The 22279-nt window shown below is 37.0% G+C and overlaps 1 protein-coding gene across 1 annotated transcript in view; it reads right to left on the bottom strand.

Moving 5' to 3' along the window:
* USH2A (usherin) overlaps positions 1 to 22279 on the bottom strand; it is a 701438-nt gene that overhangs the window by 170843 nt on the left and 508316 nt on the right. The window contains exons 47-48 of the mRNA XM_045876094.2: positions 10819 to 11017; positions 8438 to 8606 (exon numbers count right to left, since the gene is read on the bottom strand). Of these exons, the coding sequence (XP_045732050.2) occupies positions 8438 to 8606; positions 10819 to 11017 (368 nt within the window). The remainder of the gene's footprint in view (positions 1 to 8437; positions 8607 to 10818; positions 11018 to 22279) is intronic.

Genomic DNA, 22279 nt, shown 5'->3' with positions numbered 1-22279 from the left:
GAAATGTCAGATAATAAAAACTGTGTTGTTTTAAGCCACCACATTTCTAATAATTTGTTACAAGAGCCCTAGGAAACTAATATACTGAAGATACTTGATTTCCGCTTTAAAACTCCACTCCTACACAATGTGTGGATGATCTTCCGTTATGTTCCTGAGAAAGCTTGACAAATTGATTCTCTGTATTTGTTGACAGTGGTAGCACAGAAATGACACAGTTTCCAAGCATCTGTGTTTTCACAACAAAACACAATTCGTAGGGTCTAGATTTGAAACTGTGATGTCATGCAAAATAGAAAGTCTATTTCTCTTTAATGGTTGGAAGCTATTTGTGACTTCCCCAGTCAATTGCTGAAAGGCAGATTAGATAAAGGATTGCTTGGTCTTTTAGAATCAACAAGAATCAATGAGGATCCCTGAGCTCATAGGATCTCAATGTCCATTAGACATTTGATTCCTAGTTTTTATGAACTGGCTGCCCTTTAATAGAATCTGATGAAAGTGGACACACCTGAGTCTTTGCTCTAGAATAATTCATAAGAGACTATCTTCTGTCACCTACAGGATGTCTCAACTTCGTGTATTCTTATGCTCCCCAATTACTATAAACCTTTGCTTCTACTGGCACATGAAAGCTTTGGGGGTTCTAATTCCAGAGCTCAGTGAAATCAGACACATTAGTTTCCCACTAATATTACTTAGTTTAAGTAACTTAATGAAGGTCAAACAACTAATAAGTGAAAGAATGAGATGTGAAGCCATCATTTTTATCTACTAGTTACTCAGCATCAAACCAGCAAACCAGCAAAACCCTACACAGAATTTTGGTTTTTTATTAGAATATTATCATATACATTACTACCTGAAATAAGGAGTATAGTCTCTAACTGGGACACTTTTTTTCTATTATTATTATGTTATGTTAATCACCATACATTACATCATTAGTTTTTGATGTAGTGTTCCATGATTCATTGTTTGCATATAACACCCAGTGCTCGATGCAGAACGTGCCCTCTTTAATACCCATCACCAGGCTAACCCATCCCCCACTCCCCTCCCCTCTAGAACCCTCAGTTTGTTTCTCAGAGTCCATAGTCTCTCATGGTTCATCTCCCCCTCCGATTTCCCCCCTGCATTTTTCCCTTCATGCAATCTTTTTTTTTTTTTTAACATATAATGTATTATTTGTTTCAGAGGTACAGATCTGTGATTCAACAGTCTTGCACAATTCACAGTACTCACCATAGCACATATCCTCCCCAATGTCTATCACCCAGCCGCCCCATCTCTCCCACTCCCCACCACTCCAGCAACCCTCAGTTTGTTTCCTGAGATTAAGAATTCCTCATATCAGTGAGGTCATATGATATATGTCTTTCTCTGATTGACTTATTTCACTCAGCATAATACCCTCCAGTTCCATCCACGTCATTGCAAATGGCAAGATTTCATTCCTTTTGATGGCTGCATGATATTCCATTGCATATATATACCACCTCTTCTTTATCCATTCATCTGTTGGTGGACATCTTGGCTCTTTCCACAGTTTGGCTATTGTGGACATTGCTGCTATAAACATCGGGGTACACGTACCCCTTCGGACCCCTACATTTGTATCTTTGGGGTAAATACCCAGTAGTGCAATTGCTGGATCATATGGTAGCTCTATTTTCAACTTTTTGAGGAACCTCCATACTGTTTTCCAGAGTGGCTGCACCTGCTTGCATTCCCACCAACAGTGTAGGAGGGTTCCTCTTTCTCCGCAACCCCACCAACATCTGTCATTTCCTGACTTGTTAATTGTAGACATTCTGACTGGTGTGAGTTGATATCTCACTGAGGTTTTGATTTGGATTTCCCTGATGCCAAGTGATGTTTAGCACTTTTTCATGTGTCGGCCATTTGGATGTCTTCTTTGGAAAAATGTCTGTTCATGTCTTTTGCCCATTTCTTGATTGGATCATTTATTCTTTGGGAGTTGAGTTTAATAAGTTCTTTATAGATTTTGGATACTAGCTCTTTATCTGATATGTCATTTGCAAATATCTTCTCCCATTCTGTCGGTTGTCTTTTGGTTTTGTTGACTGTTTCTTTTGCCATGCAAAAGCTTTTTATCTTGATGAGGTCTCAATAGTTCATTATTGCCCTTGCTTCCCTTGCCTTTGGTGATGTTTCTAGGAAGAAGTTGCTGCGGCTGAGGTTGAAGAGGTTGCTGCCTGTGTTCTCCTTTAGGATGTTGATGGACTCCTGTCTCACATTGAGGTCTTTCAACCATTTGGAGTCTATTTTTGTGTGTGGTGTAAGGAAATGGTCCAGTTTCATTCTTCTGCATGTGGCTGTCCAATTTTCCCAACACCATTTGTTGAAGAGACTGTCTTTTTGCCATTGGACATTCTTTCCTGCTTTGTCAAAGATTAGTTGACCATAGAGTTGAGGGTCCATTTCTGGGCTCTCTTTTCTGTTCCATTGAGCTATGTGTCTGTTTTTGTGCCAGTACCATACTGTCTTGATGATGACAGCTTTGTAATAGAGCTGAAAGTCCGGAATTGTGATGCTGCCAGCTTTGCTTTTCTTTTTCAACATTCCTCTGGCTATGCGGGGTCTTTTCTGGTTCCATACAAATTTTAGGATTATTTGTTACATTTCTTTGAAAAAAGTGGATGGTATTTTGATGGGGATTGCATTGAATGTGTAGATTGCTCTGGGTAGCATTGACATCTTCACAATATTTTTTCTTCCAATCCATGAGCATGGAACGTTTTTCCATTTCTTTGTGTCTTCCTCAGTTTCTTTCATGAGTATTTTATAGTTTTCTGAGTACAGATCCTTTGCCAATTTGGTTAGACTTATTCCTAGGTATCTTATGGTTTTGGGTGCAATTGTAAATGGGATCGACTCCTTAATTTCTCTTTCTTCTGTCTTGTTGTTGGTGTATAGGAATGCCACTGATTTCTGTGCATTGATTTTATGAATTTTACTGAATTTACTGAATTCCTGTATGAGTTCTAGCAGTTTTGGGGTGGGATCTTTTGGGTTTTCCACATAAAGTATCACATCATCTGCAAAGAGTGAGAGTTTGACTTCTTCTTTGCCGCCTTGGATGCCTTTGATTTCTTTTTGTTGTCTGATGGCTGTGGCTAGGACTTCTAATACTATGTTGAGTAGCAGTGGTGATAGTGGACATCCCTGCCGTGTTCCTGACTTAGGGGGAAAGCTCTCAGTTCTTCCCCATTGAGAATGATATTCACTGTAGGTTTTTCATAGATGGCTTTTATGATATTGAGGTATGTACCCTCTATCCCTATACTCTGAAGAGTTTTGATCAAGAAAGGATGCTGTACTTTCTCAAATGCTTTTTCTGCTTCTATTGAGAGGATCATATGGTTCTTGTTCTTTCTTTTATTAATGTATTGTATCACCTTGATTGATTTGCGGATGTTGAACCAAACTTGCAGCTAACTGGGACACTTTTGCTAGCTTTTTTTTTAATAGGAATTTTCAGTGTAATTTTAATGGTGATAAATTTTCTTTCTTTCTGCTCTACCAATATACCAGAAAAGCATATTAAGTTACATGTATGAAGTCATCACATTATTATATAACATAGTATCTCTAATGGCTCAATCTAATTTTTAATCGTGCAAATTTCAGTCTCCACTAAGGGAGTGACTTCATCTTGTTCCTAAGTCTTACTTTTCCTATTTATAGAATAGAAATAGAATTCTAAGGTATATGAGTTTAAATTTTTTTTATTTAAAAAATATTCATTTAAAATTGACCTTTTTTGGGGGTGCATAATTCTATGAATTTTAATGTAAAAATACAATTTGGATACAAATGAGTTTCACCACCCCCCAAAATTCCATACTATTCTTTCACAGTAACGCTCTCCTCCCACCCATCACCCTTGGCAACCACTGATTTGTTCCCCATCCCTACAGCTTGTCCTTTCCCATATGTCATATAAATGGAATCTCCCAGGATGTAACTTTTTGAGACTGGCTTCTTTCTTTCTTTTTTTTTTTTTTTAAAGATTTTATTTATTTATTTGACAGAGAGAGAGAGAGCACAAGCAGGAGGAGCAGCAGAGGAAGTGGGAGAAGCAGGCTCTCCGCTGAGCAGGGAGCCTGATGTGGGACTCCATCCCAGGCCCCTTGGATCATGACCTGAGCTGAAGGCAGACACTTAAATGAGGGAGACACCCAGGAGCACTTTTCTTTTTTCTTTTCCTTTTTTTTTTTTAAGATTTTACTTATTTATTTGTCAGAGAGAGAGATCGAGAGAGAGTGAAAGGATCTTATAGCATGGTATGTATAAGCAGAAGAAAATCCTAAATTTTTCATCATGATTCTACTAGAAGCCAATGAAGGAGGGATGAGCCATTAAAGTTATTGTACTTGTTACATTCCTTTGGGTAAAAGGATTTTCAAACTTGGTCTCAAATGTGGTTGCCATATTTTTTAAATCTCAACAGCCAGAGAGCAGTGTATCTTCTTCCCAAACTTTCTTTAACATAACATACCACATGGTAGAGGGGCAGCACCAGTTAATTAAATATCATTTAGGACAAGAGTGGTTTAGAAGAAACATAGTGTCCACATCTATGTATATATATATTGTGGAAAACCAACATTTTTTTTTAAAAGCCAGTTTTGAGGATAACAAATATTAATTGGTTTAGATATTTTCTTATTCAGTCACTAACAGAAGAAAAGGCTTTATAAAAAGAGATTTGGATTATATCAATGAGAAACAAAACTGAGTTTTTTCCCTCAAAAAAGGTCTATTAGACATAAGATACAAGGATCAGTCACCTTCTCATTAACCTCTCAAAATGAATCTATTTCACGACAGGCTTGAAAATGTTTTCTCTCTAAAAGCTACCATGCAGTCTTCACAGTTAATTGTTATTCTTATCAAAGAATGACCCACATTAACATTTAGCTTGAGGTCATTAGCATATTTATAAAGAAAGGGGAGTGGAATAAGCATTCTTTCCTCTGCCAGTCTTTGTTGTAGGGTGCTATAAAGGAAAGTTGTGAGAAAAATATGAAGTAAATATTATTAACCAATACTTCAGATTTATCTATAAATATCAAAATGCCTATACCCATCTTAGCCTTGAACTGACAGAGTACTGATTGAATTTTAATTGCATTTAGATACAAGACGGGTTTGGGGTCACTATGCTTTCTTCCTTGATGTAAACAGTGTTAAAGTAGTTAACAAAGACCATTGGCTGAAGATAGAGGTCACAATATAATCTCTTCATTTAGGTACATTGAGATTAATCGCAGCAAACACTCTCTTTGATTATCCCATGAGATTGCATTTTTTTTCCTTGACACCATGGTAGGCATTCTAATACTGTGAAAAATGAACTACTTAAAAAGAATCCAAATATGGACCATGCTCAACAGTTTGGAAGTTATTAAAATGTTTGAGGTTTGAGTGAGCATGTGTCATATGCAGATCATGAAGGTTTGAAAATTCTTGTTTCAAAAATTACTTATTAAAAAGTTTTGTATAATGTCAATAAATGACTTTTGGACTTCCATGGCTTATTTTATTTTTAGGAAAAAAGAGTTAAATTTTATTTGGATTTTTTTCTTCTTCATTTTTTTTTTAAGAAAGAGAGGGGGAGAGAGCACAAGGGCAGGGAGGGGCTGAGGAAGAGGGAGGGAGTCTTAAGCAGACTCTGGTGCTGAGCATGGAGCCCAACACAGGGCCTGATCCCACAACCCTGAGATTGTGACCTGAGCCAAAACCAAGAGTCAGACACTCAACTCACTGAGCCACCCAGGCACCTTGGAATTTTCTTTTTTTTTTAAGTAGATTGTTTTCTTAGTTTGAAATCTGACACTTTGTGTTAGGATTGAGAAAGGTGAAAGACAAATCTAAGAGTTAATAGTCATGATGGACACAACCAATTATTTTTCATCAATGTTAAGGGACAGAGAATATTTTCTCAGAGTTTAAACAGTTCACTGCAAATCATAACATCAGAAATTTTAATGTGACTTTGGAATAAAGCCACTATTATTTAGTTCTGTGTTAGAATTAGAGAAAAGCCTGGTATGGTCCATTGGTCTGGACAATAAGAAAGAAGAGAACAACAGAACATGCCCATCTCATCTATTTAATTATATTTTTCAGGGCAACTTTTTGCAGGGGAAAGAAGATAGGAAATGTAGTAGAAAACTCCCAAAGTATAAACTATTTTGAGAGAGTAAAGCATTTGGCAGAATTTGATTAGTTCCTAACATGATGATTTCCAGATAAAGAAGTTAACTCTTTTCTACAAAATCCTTATTTCCTTGTGTTTTCTTACTTGGGAAATCTAGCTGATTAAGAGTTACTAAATTATAAAAGTATCTGTATGTCAATGGCTTTTCCAGGATATTTACCAGTAACTGCCAGTGGTGGTAATGAAGATGTTTAGAAGTCTGAAATAGTCACTGAAAAACTATGTTAACACATATTAACATATTTTGGTTATATAAGAGTAAATATTTGCCTTTCTCTTTTTTTCCCCCTATTGTTTTGTTTCTTAGATTCCACATATGAGTGAAATCATATGGTATTTCTCCATTCACATACCTTGGATAAATGTATTTATGCCAAACACAAGGTACACTGAACAATAACCTGAATTAACTGGATGTCTGGCATAAATTTATGGTATTTGTCTCTCTCTGACTGACTTATTTTGCTTAGCATAATACCCTTTAGCTCTATCCATGGTGTTGCAAGATTTCATTCTTTTTGATGGCTAAGTAATATTCTATACATCCTTATCTATTCATCAGTCAATGGACATTTGGGCTCTTCCCATAATATGACTATTGTTGATAATGCTGCTATAAACATCAGGGTACACAGATTCTTAACTATAAAGAACAGACTGAGGGTTGCTGGAGGGGAGGTGGGTGGGGGGAATGGGTTAAATGGGTGATGGGTATTAGGAGGGCGCTTGTGATGAGCACCAGGTATTATATGTAAGTGATGAATCACTATATTCTACACCTGAAACTAATATTACATTGCATGTTAACTAACTGGAATTTAAATAAAAACTTGGAAAAAATAATAAATAACAGATTAAAAAAAAGAGTAAGTAGTGTTGAGCATGGATTTTGGAAAGAAACACTGAGATGTGCCCTTCAGCTCTTCCACTCCCACCTATCTGAATCTGGCTTTGTTACTGATCCTTTCTGAATCTGTTTCCTTATTTATAAACTTTAGATAAAATACCAGTCTCCTATAGTTGTGAAAAGTACCCAAGGTATCATATGTGAAACCTTTAAATACAGAGTGTGCCAGAGACTTTGTGTTTTATAAATACCAACTGTTATTATCTTTATTCTCAATTATATTGTTTTGTGTAGTTGAAATTTGGACAGTGCTTATTCAGTCAGCTAATACAAGAAAAAAAAAAGGTTAAGGAGGGAAAAATCCCTGTTTGCTATTCTTTACAGCAACCCTCTTTCTGCCCTACCTAGCCTGACATGGACTAGTCTCTGATAAATGGAATTTATGTTTATAATCCATCCAGGGACAATGCATGCATAGTTCAGAATAGAAATGGAGGAAATGAAGAATGGCTTCATGGAGTGGAACACTTAGAAATTCACAGAATTTATGGTGAAAATATTTAGCCATGTGAATGAAATAAAGTCACAAAATAAAGGGAGTTCCCAGGTCTTGAAATATTTCCTTATGTGGTAGATACTGTAAGTCCCTTGTATTCCCTCTCTTTTAGTACCTACCTAGTCTTGCTTAGATTTCAACAAAGCTAAAAGAAGAAATGATATTTAAAGCAGGCCATTGGTTATGTGTTAGTCATTAAATTTTTGCTGAGGAGGTGCTTAAAATAGTTGACAGGCATATCATGTGTTGGCTTTTTCAGGTTCCCAGATTACTGATGTAAGGGCCAAGGGCAGCTGCCCAAGATGGACCACAATGGCAAGAAGATTATTTTGAGCTAAAGGCAATTGAGACCGTGCAGACTGAAGAGAAACTTTTACTCTTCCGTTAACTACATAGAAGAATCCAAATTGGGGGTCTTCCCCAGATTAAGGGTCATTAGCAGAGATAAATTTCATCTGAGTGACCCATCTGTATGGCAGGACAAACATTTAATTACCAAATACCTGCTTTTCTTCTTATCGCTCTATGAAGTACATTCCTTTCCTCTGATGTCCCAGGTCCCTCCCCGCTTCCCCTTAGTTCAGAATGACATATAGACTTCATTTGTCTGACTGCCTTTGGAATTTCCATATTTGTGTGGATTCCTTGTAGGCACAGTATTAAATTTGATTTTCTCCTGTTAATCTGTCACCTGTCAATTTGATTTTAGTCCAGCTAGAAGGACCTTAAAGAGGACAGGAATTCTTGCTCCCCAACACTGAGCACACCTGGAAATGATCCTCACCTGGTAGAATTCTAGTGTAATACCCAGAGCAGCAGTGATGATTTGATTGAGCCTCTTGTATCCGGCCACCACAACAAACCACAGTTGAATTCAAAACGAATGGGATATACTTCTCTTCACAGCAGTGGTGCCCAGGCTGGGGGTCATAGAGAACTCCATTACAACAAACCTGAAGGTGGGAATTGGGGTTAAAGAAATACCAGTTTAATTAAAAGTAATGTACCGTCATATCTCATGTGATACAATTATATTCTAATAGGCCTTAACCTGAGACCAAATGTAGTCTATTATGGATAAAAATTCAAAAGTTTGAAAAATGCATTTTCCCAGCATCATTTAAATTCTATATACGCTATTTGATACAATGTAGCTTTTTTAGACTTCAATCATGCTTTGTGCTCTGTTATCACAATCTATAAATATGAATTCTCCTTTGAATGTCAGTGCTCCCAATATAAAGAAGACTTAGAATTGTAAATGAACAATTGCCTTCATATATACGTTTTTATTTTAATGATTGTTTAATTTGAAAATACATTTATGGAAAACTATCTCTCATTGAACTTTTTTTTTTAATAAATAGCCTTTTCCTTATAATTTATATGATCACTTATTTACGAACCCAATCTTCAGACAAGGCAATCTCAACAAAGTCTAACATTTACATATATATGTGTGTGTGTGATACATATATATGTATATGTCATAGGCTACCATATTAAAAAAAAGAAATTTACATGGAAATTAATTTTGAAAAGCCCTTTTAACAATGTATTTTTTCCAGGAGCTGTAGAAGAAATTATGTGCTTGAACAATCAAATAATTATTTGCATGCACTTGAGGTCTGAGAGACTGACACTCTGTATATATAACAAATCAAATGCTAAATAGTTGCTGAAAAGTAGCCTCAGAACCTACACTTGGCATAAGTCATATTTGTGTGGATTCCTTGTAGGCACAGTATTAAATTTGATTTTCTCCTGTTAATCTGTCACCTGTTAATTTGATTTTAGTCCAGCTAGAAGGACCTAAACAGAAATTTACAAACAATTGCTTTCTTTAGAGATTTTTAATTGACTTCCTTTATTCTCTTTAACTGTCAATACCTGTGTATGTCCTTAATCCTTAAAATAAAAATAAGCCTTTGCTTAATACATAAAAGATTTCTTTCTTTCTCCTAGAGAACATTTTTATTTATTTATTTATTTGACAGAGAGAGACACAGCGGGAGAGGGAACACAAGCAGGAGGAGTGGGAAAGGGAGAAGCGGGCTTCCTGCGGAGCAGGGAGCCCCATGTGGGGCTCGATCCCAGGACCATGTGATCATGACCTGAGCCGAAGGCAGATGCTTAAGGACTGAGCCACCCAGGCACCCCGCCTAAGGAACATTTTTAATGGGCAAATTTATTCCAGCATTTTTTCCTTCAAAAATCTTTAATTTAATTTTATTTTATGGAGGTATGTTCATCAGATAGTGTACATTTATTTTTTAATTTTTTTAATTTTTTTATTGTTATGTTAATCACCACACATTACATCATTAGTTTTTTGATGTAGTGTTCCATGATTCATTGTGTACATTTAATGGCCTAAAATAATGTAAAAGTTAGGCATAATGGCAATTCTGGAGCCTAAGTGTCAAAAATGTATAGTTAGTAACGGCTAGTTTTATAACATTTCTTAGATGATAGCCACTGCTTGGTCAGTGTCGGCTATAATAATTTGTATTTTGATCCCTATTGCTTCAACAACTCACTTTCTTAATTACTGTGTCTTTTTGCAGTGAATCTTTTGAATTTAGTAACAGCTTTAGTCATTAAATGTGTGATGTTCTTGTTGACAAATAGGAACATTATTTCATTAGATGAAATCCTACCTTCAAAGTAAGGATTTTCTGCATCATTTGTCAATAAAAGCCATTTACAAACTCCTCTGTCTGGCTGTGCTATTGATCTGATTCCTAAACTGCAACTAATATGAACATTAATCTGCAAATGGCCATAATTTTAAAATATTTCTGACAAACCATGGAAGGTACTGCTCACAGTTACTCATCAGTGTCATGTAAACAAACAGGCACTTGTAGCTGAATGGATATGTTGTAAGGAAAATTCAAGTCATTCAATCAAATACAAATTTGGGAGTTCCTTACCATTTCAATAAACTAATAATTTCCTATGAAGATGATGAAAAATGAGAAGGCTAAGATGCTCGTGAGGATGAGAGGATTTTTATAAGCATCCTTTCTTTTCCACGGGGTCTTCCCTGATAGACTAGTGGAAAAATTGATCATGACAAACCATGGTTTAAGAAGCAAGTGATTTCACCTGGAGTGTTTAGCGAGAAAAATATATTTCACTGACTCATATGAGAAGATATACCTGAGCTTCTGGAGAATAGCACCTCTCTCCACAGATAGTTTTAGGTTTTTGACACTTCACTGCCTTGCAGAGCTCACCACTGTGGTCCTTCCTCAACTTCTGAGTTTTAGGGCATGAATGCCATGTTTTACGTAAGACATCATATCCGAGGATAATGCCATTTGACTTCCCTGGAGACAGCCAATCAACTTGAAGGGATCTGCAATGGATAGAATAATCAATACCTCTGAAAAGACAATATTTAACATCAGTGCTCTCAGCCTCACGTACTTTCAGTTAATCTCCCAGATTCGTCAAAAGGTCCATTTTGTCAACAACTTCTTAATTAAGAAGCTGAAGCAAAAGAATATATATATTAATATATGTATGCTCATAGATGCCACGACCATAAAATATGTTTAGAGAATCGATGAAAACCATGTAGCTTTTGGGAGGATAACACATGACAGGAGTCCAGTGATCTCCCACTTTAAATTATAGAGACAAGAAGAAAGTACCGTTGTTCTGTCTAATCAGGAAAACCAACAGAAGAATTTGGTTGGATTAGGAAAAGTAAGACACAAGTAATATGATAAGGTGGTAAATAAGGTGGAAATTAGAACATGTGGCAGACCTCATCTCTACTTAAAATCACCTTCTCTTTTGCCTTCCTTTCCTAGCTCACACATAGCTGCTCATAGATACGCGCTAGAAAACCACAGTGGGAGCCCCTGAAGGTTCCTAGGCAATTTCAGCTTTCCTGGCACAGCCATCACCTGCCCCTTTTCTTTTTCTGTTAAACATGATGCCTGCAACTATAGCAATCATCTTGCAGCCACTTGAGAAGGATCACAATCACCAAGAGAGGCCACCATGTTATTTGGTGCAGCTGAACCAATGCAAGCAACAATTTACGATCTCTGGAACTTAAGCCTCTGTTGTTGGGTGTCTTGTTACTTGTAGCCAAAATAAATGCCCAAATTGACAAAATCTTGTTATCAGCGGAAAAACTTACCAATTGGTAAAAAAAAATGATAAATCTATTATTTATAAATTATATCAAGTGATAAACCTGATATAAAATCCCTCCAAATACACTTTACTTTGACGTATCTTGATTTTTGACTGACACAAACAGATTTGTTCCTCTAATAATTCTTTTTTTTAAAAGATTATTTATTTGAGACAGAGAGAAAGAGCACATGAGCAGGGGTGGGAGGGGCAGAGTGAAAGGGAGAAGCAGACTCCCCGCTGAGCAGGGAGCCCTAAATGGGGCTGGATCCCAGGACCCTGAGATCATGACCTGAGCTGAAGGCAGATCCTTAACCTACTGAGCCACCCAGGTGCCCCTCCAATAATTCTTTAAATATCATAGTTGGTTTGTTTTGTGGTAAGAAATATAGGATTGGGAATTCCCATAACAAGTATCTTCACATCATCATATTCTCAGGGATGCTTGATTCTTAAAAGTTGAGCAACAATTTCATTTTAAATATGAGTATACTTTTCTGGGGGGAGGTTGGTATACAATAAGGGCATAATATCTGACCAAAACTTTATTGCACTTTCAATGATCTATTAGTATTTCATTTGTTGAAATAAATGAAATCATAACATCAAGCTGTCCCCTAGGAATCAACCCTGAGTAAAATGATTTATTCTCGGGTTAATGCTATAGAACTTTAATTCTGCACTTAGGACTACTTGCCAGAAATGATACAGCCTAGATTACACACCTGTACTATCTTTAGCATTTTTAAAATAAACTCTATGAACAGAATAGTTAAAAATTTTAATAAAGCCCCAGAGATTTGGATATGACATATTCTTGTAATTTAGCATGGCATAGAAAGCCTACTAAACGTAAAACACTAAGTAAATGTAAAATAATAATTATTTTTATTCTCATTATTTTCAAAAAAGGGGTGGAACTTTGACATTCAAGATTAATTCTATTTTTATAATTCTACAACTTCCAACTATAACAATTAACCAATTAGAAATAGTTATAGGGCATTTTTACATAGAATACATTCCAGTAGATACTTTGGAGGAGAGCAAGCACACAGAAACTTAGTCCCTATACTTTAAAGTATTTTTACAATAAAAATCTTACAATAACTTGTGTGGCCACTTTTCTGTCACTGTGTTAAATGGTATTTTTGTTATATCTTTCATTTTAAGAAGAAATACATCTTTACAGGCAAAACTACTGGACCCTATCAGAATTCCAGTGACATCATATATTAGGAATTCAATTAAGCCCAAACATTTACATTAAAAAGCAGCAGTCAAGATAAACCTTGACATTTTAATAGACTGCTAAAAAAAAAAAAGAAAATTATTTCATTTTCTTGGGGGTACAAACATAACACATTCACTAATAAGACTCTGTAGATAGGAAATTAATGTCACCTACAAGAGAACAGTTTCATAGGTGACTTGTATAGTCACCATTATTATTCTAAGGTCTTTATCTGACTCTCAAAATTAATTCCACATTTTCCAGATACCTCTTTTGTATCACTGCATATTCAACTACAGGAAAGACTACATTTAAGTGACATTCAAGGGTCTGACTTTTCTACAAAAGCCGGTGAATTAGTAAAGTCTAGAAAACACCATGTAGAATACCACACCATTGTAACTTCTTCTTCTAGCAGAGAATAGGTGTGAAGTGAGACTGCTTATATTTTTAGTGATAACATGAACAGTTTTGCTTTTGAGGATCTGAGACAGGTACATGAAGGTAAATGATCAAAGAAGAGTAATGAGTTTAACACCTATACATCTCTCATTAGAACCAAAGAGAATAGGGTGCCTGGGTGGCTCAGTTGGTTAAGCGACTGCCTTTGGCTCAGGTCATGATCTTGGAGTTCCGGGATCGAGTCCCGCATCGGGTTCCCTGCTCAGCGGGGAGTCTGCTTCTCCCTCTGACTCTCCTCCCTCTCATGCTCTCTGTCTCTCATTCTCTCTCTCTCAAATAAATAAATAAAATCTTAAAAAAAAAAAAAAAAGAACCAAAGAGAATACACTGAGAAATCTTTTGGTTGCTGATTTGAATGAAAGACATCTCTGAGAAATATGCACCATTATTAACTGGATTGATGGTTTCATTCCTTTAATGTTTATAAATAAAATAGAAGAAACATTCTTACACCATAGGAATGAACGTTAAATATTGGGGAAACAAGCTGAAGCTTTTTGGTATAGATTAGTCAAGGTCGTATGCTCATGCAGAAAAATAAACCAACTGTAAGTCCTTGAATGGATTTTTTGGGTTGATTTGTTCATAAAGTCATGATTGGAGTTTATTTAACTCCCAGAACACTAGGGACTAAAATTTAAGCTACCTTAATAAAGTTTCTGATGAAAACCACTATATCTACACATATTTTGATACATGGATTCATTGATTGTTCGGGCATTTTAGTTGGAGTTATTTTTTTTTTAATTATGTCACATTGTTCGTAGATTTACTATTCTACTTCTGTTACAACTATATACTACTGTGGCCACCACCACAATAATCATCACTTTCAATTCTTACTTTGAGAAGTACAAAATAACATTGAGGATAGAAAGGAGTAGGGGAAAAATCATTTCTTTATCACCTACCCTTATACAGGTGAATATTAACATGTTACAGGTCAGACAGAATTTTTATGAAGAATTAGGGTTCCCACTGGCACTCTTTAACATTTTATTCTAATATTTTATTACATTTTGTCAAAATGTTCATGTTTGAGCCAAAAGGAAAAAAATCTTCTTATACCTTAAGATATCAATCTAGATTGTGGATCTAGATACCCTGATCATGTTTACAAAGACCCTTTTTTTCCCCTCTATTCAACTTGGTTATTTCTGTCAATTATTTATGTAACACTTAAGTTCTTCTAGATTATGGCTATTACAAACGATCAGGTAACTTTTAATATAGGATTAAATAAATGTTGTATGATGACAATATTAACTCTCATCTCTCAAATCGAGTTTTTGAATATTTAATTATCTATTAGAACGTTTAGCATAACTTGTAATAGGTGAAAAATCAAAAGATGAAATGTGTGCCCTTGGGTAATAGTTGATGTAAAACATGCATACATGAAGCATGTAAATGTAATACAGCAATGGAAAGTCAAGTGTTTAAATGTGTTTGGGCTACAGATATTATAAAAACACATAAGCAAAGATCACTGTCTTCTAGACTAAACAGTGAGGGTCTCATAGGACAAATGGCTGTGGACTTGAATTTGGGAATGCGGATGGGAAAAAAATGGCAGGAAAATCAACATAAGCAAAAGTAAGGGGTGGGAATCATCCTACGTGTGTATCAAAGAGTAATGTAACCAAGTTGATGAATGAATAAGCTACACAGCAATAAAGGAGGGAAATTTGAACAAAAGAAAAAAGTTTATGGAGTCCCTCAGATATCATGCTGAGTTTGATAGTGAAATAGTATGATTGTGCAGTGTTGTCACTACCAGAATATAAAGCCCCATTAGAATTAATAACCTGACAGGTTAGAGTAGAAGAGACCTGGGGTAGACAGAAATGTCAGTGAGATACACTAGTAACTCAAGTACAAAAGAATGTTGAATGGGGTTTCCCTCTTGTATAGGAATTTGAACTACAGCTCCAAACAGGATGACAGATACTGAGTTCCTTCATTTAAAAGTGGTATTTCATTTCTAAAGGGAACATCAAGATTCTATTGATTTCTGAGGATAAAACTGCTCTTTAACATTGACCCATCACCTAAAACAACCAAAAATAAACAGAATTCTAGGAGAGTTTTAGAAACTCTCACTAAATATTTAGTGAATATTTATTAAATGCCTCCTATATGCAAGGCACTGCTCTATATTCATCAGCAAACAAGACAGATAAAGCCCCTTTCTGCGTAAAACTTAGATTTTTCTTGGAGAAGAGGGACAGTAAAGAAACACATAAGTATATCATATGTCAGGTTGGTGGTCTGAGAAAGCCCAGTTCTTCCATGCAGAAATTTGAAAGAAGGGATGTGGGAAGCCCAGAGGAGCTTCTGAGCAGAGGAAACAGAGGCAACAATGTGCTTGGCTTGTTGAAGAGCCAGTGAATCTAACAGGACTGGACTGGACTGCACAACAGATAGAATGTTGGAAAATAAGATCAGATGGGTGTCAGGAGGCTGGGATGGGGGTTTGCAGATGATGTAGGATTTTGTCCAACACAGAAATAACTGGATCTGTTTTTGAGTGTGTTGGAAAGCCACTGGAGGTTTTTGAGGCAAGGAGTAAAAAAGGAGTTATTTACTTAGTGAAGAGTGACATCAAATCCCCCCTTAACTTCCGCTAAAAACATACTCGAGGCTAAAGAAGGCATTCAAAACATGTCACTTAGAGAAACTGGAAGCAGAGAAATTGGAAGCACTTGTTTCTCATGGTTGGAACTTACTGAGATGCAGAAATGTCTAAATCTATTCTGTTGCTGTCCCCGGAGGATAGTAGGGAGTTGGAAACAGCTTGACATGGAGCTTGACAGTCTATATAAGCAAAGAAAAAGTGCTTTCCTTCAGAGAGAGATTAAAGAATCCTGATGGCTAGGTATTATCCATAGCAGCTGCAATGGAATGGTAAAATGAAGAATACCACATGGCACAGATCAGTGAGCTTCTCCTGAGCCATGAGATGCCCTGCAATCCAGCTAGGCTTGAGCCAGCTTGAAGGTACACTGCTCATGATGACAGCCTTCTAGGAAGAGGAGACTCCAGCAAGATGAGTTCTTGGGATGTCCTACTCTGTTGGCACCACAACAGATCTGCTCTCGAGGGCAACCCTCATGTCAGGGAACTTGGCTATGTGGAGATCCTCCTGGGACCTTGCAAGGGAAACACAATTGTCCAGGAAAGTACCACCTGACACGTGGAGGGCTTTGGTGGCCACTCAGTGATGGCAGCGAAATAATAACATTGAGAGGAGACACACTGGATTAAAGGGGACAGGAAGGAAAGAGCAAGAAGAAGGGAATGGGCAAGGTGTGATCAAGCTGAGCCTGTGACATGGTAGAATCTTTGAACCAGACATGAGCTTAATATTTTGCTGGAGACAGAAAAGACTTTTTAATACTTGATCATGAATCTTAATTACCAAGGTGAGACTCATAACTAAAAATAATTCAAAACCCATAAGATGTTTCTGAGAGGCTTTCAAGAGTTGAGGAGAGGACAACCAAAGGATTATGTTTAAGGCGGCAAGTAGTGGGCAAAGAGCAAAGACTTTACCTCTTTGTATCCCATTGAGTTAATACAGCTACATAAACTGGTTACATAAACTTAAATGATAAAAACATGAACCAGTGTGGTGGTGGTGGAAATGGAGAGGAGGAACACATGTAAGATGATGCTTCAAAACAAAACATACTAAAATTGGTATTTAGTCGACTCAGGGGATTAAAAAATTCAAAGATCGCTGTCTGTGATAATACACAGGTGGTGGTGCATTTGCGACAATGGCTGTTGGAAAAGATGATGAGTTAGGTGAGAATGAACTGCTGAAGCTTGAGGTGGTGGAAGTGGTGGGCGGAGAGCATTACAGAAAATCAGTGGACAACTGCATACATGAGACTAGAGTGTGGGGAGAAAACAGGGCCAGAGGTCTTTAAGACGTCAGAATGACCCAAACTGTGATATTTAACCTACCTGATTAGGAGGGAGAGTCTTTCTGTTCAGGACACCCACAGTGAATAAATGGATTTGGAATGGACCCAACGAAAGAAATGAATGAATATTCAGAGCATGGGGGACAGTGTGGCAGGTAAAGGCCAAAGTGAATTAGGAAGAGCTGGACTTTGCTGAAATCCACACAGTCTACCTCAGGGACTGAGCAGAAGCTGCCAGAGTTACAGAAGTTAAAGGAGTTTGGGAAAGAGAGGTTGCTGAGGAAATGGGGGGTACTGATGGCAGTCTTAAGAAAAAGCTCGATATTCTATAAGGTCTTTTAATCAAACAGTGTGTCTGTTATCAGAACTCACTAGCCATTAAGATAATAATTGCTGAATTATAAGACTTGATTGTATCTGTACAACAGTAGTAAATATACTTCAAATGATCTCTTTCAAGAGGTCTTCCCATATCCTTTAAAGACTAACAGCGGGGCACCTGGCTGGCTCAGTTGGTAGAATATACCACTCTTGATGTTAGGGTTGTGAGTCTGAGCCCATGTTAGGCATAGAGCCTACTTCCAAAAAAGAAAAGAAAGAAAGACTCTAACAGAAAGTTCCAAACCAAATTAAAATAGGTCTCCAGTTGTCCATATTGGTGAGGGAGGGAGTTTAAAATACGGGTGAAGACGACTTGATTTAACATATTACATCTACAGCCCAACAGTCTCTCTATTAAAAAAAAGAAAAAAAAATCTTTTTTTACATATAAAATACAAAATTTTACTTCAGTCACTGAAAAAACTCAGAAAGGGAAAATTAAGGGTAGAAGAGATTCTCTGATAATACAAAAAAAAGTCATACTCTAAAAAAAAAATAGAGGCCTCAAAATTTCACCTCAAATTTGATGAGGCAAAAAGAGGAAAATTCTTTTTCCATAAGCTATAACCTCTTTTGCTATTTTCAACCCCAAACTAAGTAATTTGAAAATATAAAGGGATTTATAAATGATGATAGTGGTTTAACCTTCATTTAAAGACACACAGCCTGCGTTGCTATCATAAAGGCTTCTGAAAAGTTGGTATGTAAAAATATCATTTATATCATTCAGTAGCTTCAGGCAAATTTTCAAACAATTATTTGCAAATGCTATAAAGACATTATACCACAGACTCCTCATCAATAATACAGCCTTGAACTGGTCTGGAGCTGAAAACACTGCCATGGTTTCCAATTAAAGACAATGAAAGACATGATCTGTGTTCTTTCTCTGCTCTCCTTTGACTCTCACCCCTGGAAATCATGCATTTTGGAATACTAGCAGTAACTAATAAAATCTCTTTCTTGTTTATGTTCTTTTATTTTATTTTTTTTAGCTTATCTATATATAGAGAACAAGTAAACTTTCCAGGCAGCCCAGCACCCAGTGAAGCTGTCAGCTCTCTTGTTTGTCATATTTTAGTCCAAGCCAAAGCCAGCCAGCTATCTTCACCCAGCATAGACCCTACATTCTCAAGGACCAGAATTAATGAATTAACTATTGATTAAATTCCACTCTAGCAAATCCACCAAGGCAAATAAATGAACTACCCAGGGCACGTGTAGGCCATGGCCAAACATGTCTGGGCTATCGATCACTAGTTAGTATTCTTTTGGGATATAGAAGCAGCTGATGATAATATGACAAGTACAGAAAATGTGATGTAGAAACAGAGTTTGTTTCTGAAGGAGCAGCATACAGAACTAGAAGGGCTCATGTGATCTTTCAGCATTGTGTTCTTAAATTTTTTTTTTTTAAGATTTTATTTATTTGCGAGAGAGAATGAGAGACAGAGAGCATGAGAGGGAGGAGGGTCAGGGGGAGAAGCAGACTCCCCGCTGAGCAGGGAGCCCGATGTGGGACTCGATTCTGGGACTCCAGGATCGTGACCTGAGCCGAAGGCAGTCGCCCAACCAACTGAGCCACCCAGGCTCCCCACAGCATTGTGTTCTATAGCGTCTTTGGTTTATATATAATAGGAAAAACATGCATAAGTGCTTGTGCTATAAATGTCAGAAGGCATAAGTTAAGGCCAAAGACAAAGATGAGTTGATGCGTTCCATGCATATAACCAAACAGCCTGATATACTATCTGTATATGTTATTAAAATATATGAAAGTTAAATGTTACTTACTATTGGGCCCTACCAAAAATAAACAGAGAATCTAACAAATATGTGTCTTATTAGAAACCAAATCATTTTAAGTGCTATTGAAGTTAACTCAGTCTACTGACATTTTTCTGGAAGAATTTCTCATTTGATTTTGCCCATCGCTAATACAAAAAAGACTTTTTTGAACCAAAATAAAAACAAAACTAACAAGTATACATTGCCAGAAGTATAATAAAATTACACAAACAATAACATGCACATAGGAGGCTAACGGCTTTGGTGTTAGTGTAATTTTGATTAAGGGCTTGGCAGCCCATGGCTGCTCATTAGAGTCTTGCCTTTGGAAAATGTTGCTCTTCTATGATGAATCATTTTTAGAAAGGAAAGATTTTTCTTGCCAATATTTGGTTGTGAATGATTTCTGTCAAGGTTTTTCTAGATTTTTGACAAAAAAAAAAAAGGAAGTGAGGAAGGAAGGAAGAATGAAAGAAAGAGAAAAACAACAAAAAAGCTGGGACGCCTGGGTGGCTCAGTCAGTTAAGCGTCTGACTCTTGTTTCAGCTCAGGTCATGATCTCAGGATCCTGCTTGCACCGAGCTCCTGCTCAGTGGGGAGTCTGCTTGAGATTCCTTCTCCCTCTGCCCCTGCCCCCTCCCCTAAAAATAAATAAATAAAATCTTTTTTAAAAAAGGAAATAAGGTTGCCAAAGGGATTAGAATTAAAAAAATATATATGTGGTGAGAGGGACTTTCTGTGGCTGGCCAATATGGAGTAAACATTTCTCTCTGACTGACCACCACTAAAGAGTGTGCAGGAATTACAAGAAGCAAACAACCGAGGATTCTGAAAAGTTAACAATAGAGGCAGACCAGGACGGGAGCCAAAACTTGAAAAAAAAAAAAAAAAAAGCATGTAAGGATGAATTTGTCATAGTTTCCCCTCTTTCATTTCCCATTTTAACTCAAGAGCAGCCCCAGTGTGGAACTGTGCACTGGGCAAGAAAGCCCTATCTTTCTGGCCAGAGTACAAAAAGGCCTTATAACCCAGAAGGTGTGAGGGAAATCCCTGTTTTGTTTTTTTCTTTTTTTTCCTCTGGACCCTGCTCTGAGGATGATTCTAGTCAAGGAGCTGTACTATAGCAGTCCTGGTCAAATGAGAATCTAAAATCCCAAGAAAAATCTCTTTCTGAACAGAGGAACTAGGAAAAGGGGCCCCTGTGGTCCATAAATGGTGTGTGGGAGGGTATCCCTGTTTTTCCTTCTATTTTCTCTCATCTTATTGCCCCCAACACAGCCTCATTTATATAAAATGTAAGATAACTTGGAAAGCTAAAATTCCAAGAGAAACCATGTCTTATCTAGCCAATCCCACAGAGGAAGTACAAGGGATCTGAAAAATGTGGGAGAAATCCCAGAGAAGAGAAAGCTAGCTGATCTTCTAATTCTGTGTATGAACCAACACAAGTCCTGACTCAACTTCAAACTATACGTGCCTGGTTGCTTCCCATGCAAAGGAAATCTGAGCATTACAGCAAAGACTTTGAGACCTGAACCATTACATACTCCCCCAAACAAATACCAGATTAGCCACTGAAAGGTGCATGCATGGAGCAGACATGAAGCAGCATAGCAAAACTTTTGAAAAATGAGCTAAAATTGGAACCACTGAGCACACAAGGCAAGACAGAATTTGCAGTCTGAAGCTAACCAGATGATTACCTGCTAAATGAAACAAACTAAAACTTCAACCTTCAAATTTTTAACAGGACTCAAATTATCACAAACTAATATTTAAAATGTCCAGGAAACAATCCAAAATCACTCAGAATCACACAAATCAAAAGCAAGCTGAAGTAGCTATATGAGTATCAGACAAACTATGCTTGATAATGAGAAAATTATCAGGAAAGCAAAAGGATATTAAACAATGATGAAAGAATCAATTTACCAAGACAGAGCAATTCTGAACGTGTACGCACCTAATAATAAAGCATCAAAATACATGGGGCTAAAAACTGATAGTTCTAAAAAAGAAATAGATAAGCCCACAATTATATTTGGAGATTTCAACATTCTTCTCACAATATTTGTTTTTGAGAACAGTGCCAGGGAAGGCAAAGAAGGCTTTCATCAGTCCAATTGTAGTCTTCCACTTGATCATGAGTTTTAGCTTTGCTAAAGCATCCCAGCTTTCCACTGTACCTAGGTAGTCTTAATTCCTAGGAATCTCTGTTTGTTTCCCCAGAGAATACACTTCTGGTCTCCTGGGAGTGGAATATGCCAGATGGAGCAAGAGAAGTAGATATCTGCCTGCATAATATGGTGGTGAGGAACCTTGAATTTTTTGATGGTTAATTTTATGCATCAATTTGACTGAGCCACAAGGTGCCCAGATATTTGGATAAACATTATTTCTGGGTTTATCTGTGAGGTTGTTTCTGAGGAGATTAGCATTTGAAATGGTGGACTTGGTTAAGCAGATTGCCTACCCCATGTAGGTGGGCACTACCCAATCAGTTGAGGGTCTGAATAGAACAGAAAGGTTGAGGAAGGGGAAATTCCCTTTCTTTGCCTGACTCCTTGAGCTAAGACATAGGTTTTCTGCTCTCAGCTTTGAACTGGAACTTACACCATTGGCTCCCCTGCCCCTCAAACCTTTGAGAGACTACAGCACCAGCTTTCCTGGGTCT

Source organism: Mirounga angustirostris, unplaced genomic scaffold, assembly GCF_029215605.1.
Source record: "Mirounga angustirostris isolate CCGP_5_RB_7025 unplaced genomic scaffold, mMirAng1.0.hap1 SCAF_6, whole genome shotgun sequence".
In the NCBI taxonomy this organism is placed as follows: domain Eukaryota; kingdom Metazoa; phylum Chordata; class Mammalia; order Carnivora; family Phocidae; genus Mirounga; species Mirounga angustirostris.
This window is presented reverse-complemented; position numbering and strand designations above follow the sequence as displayed.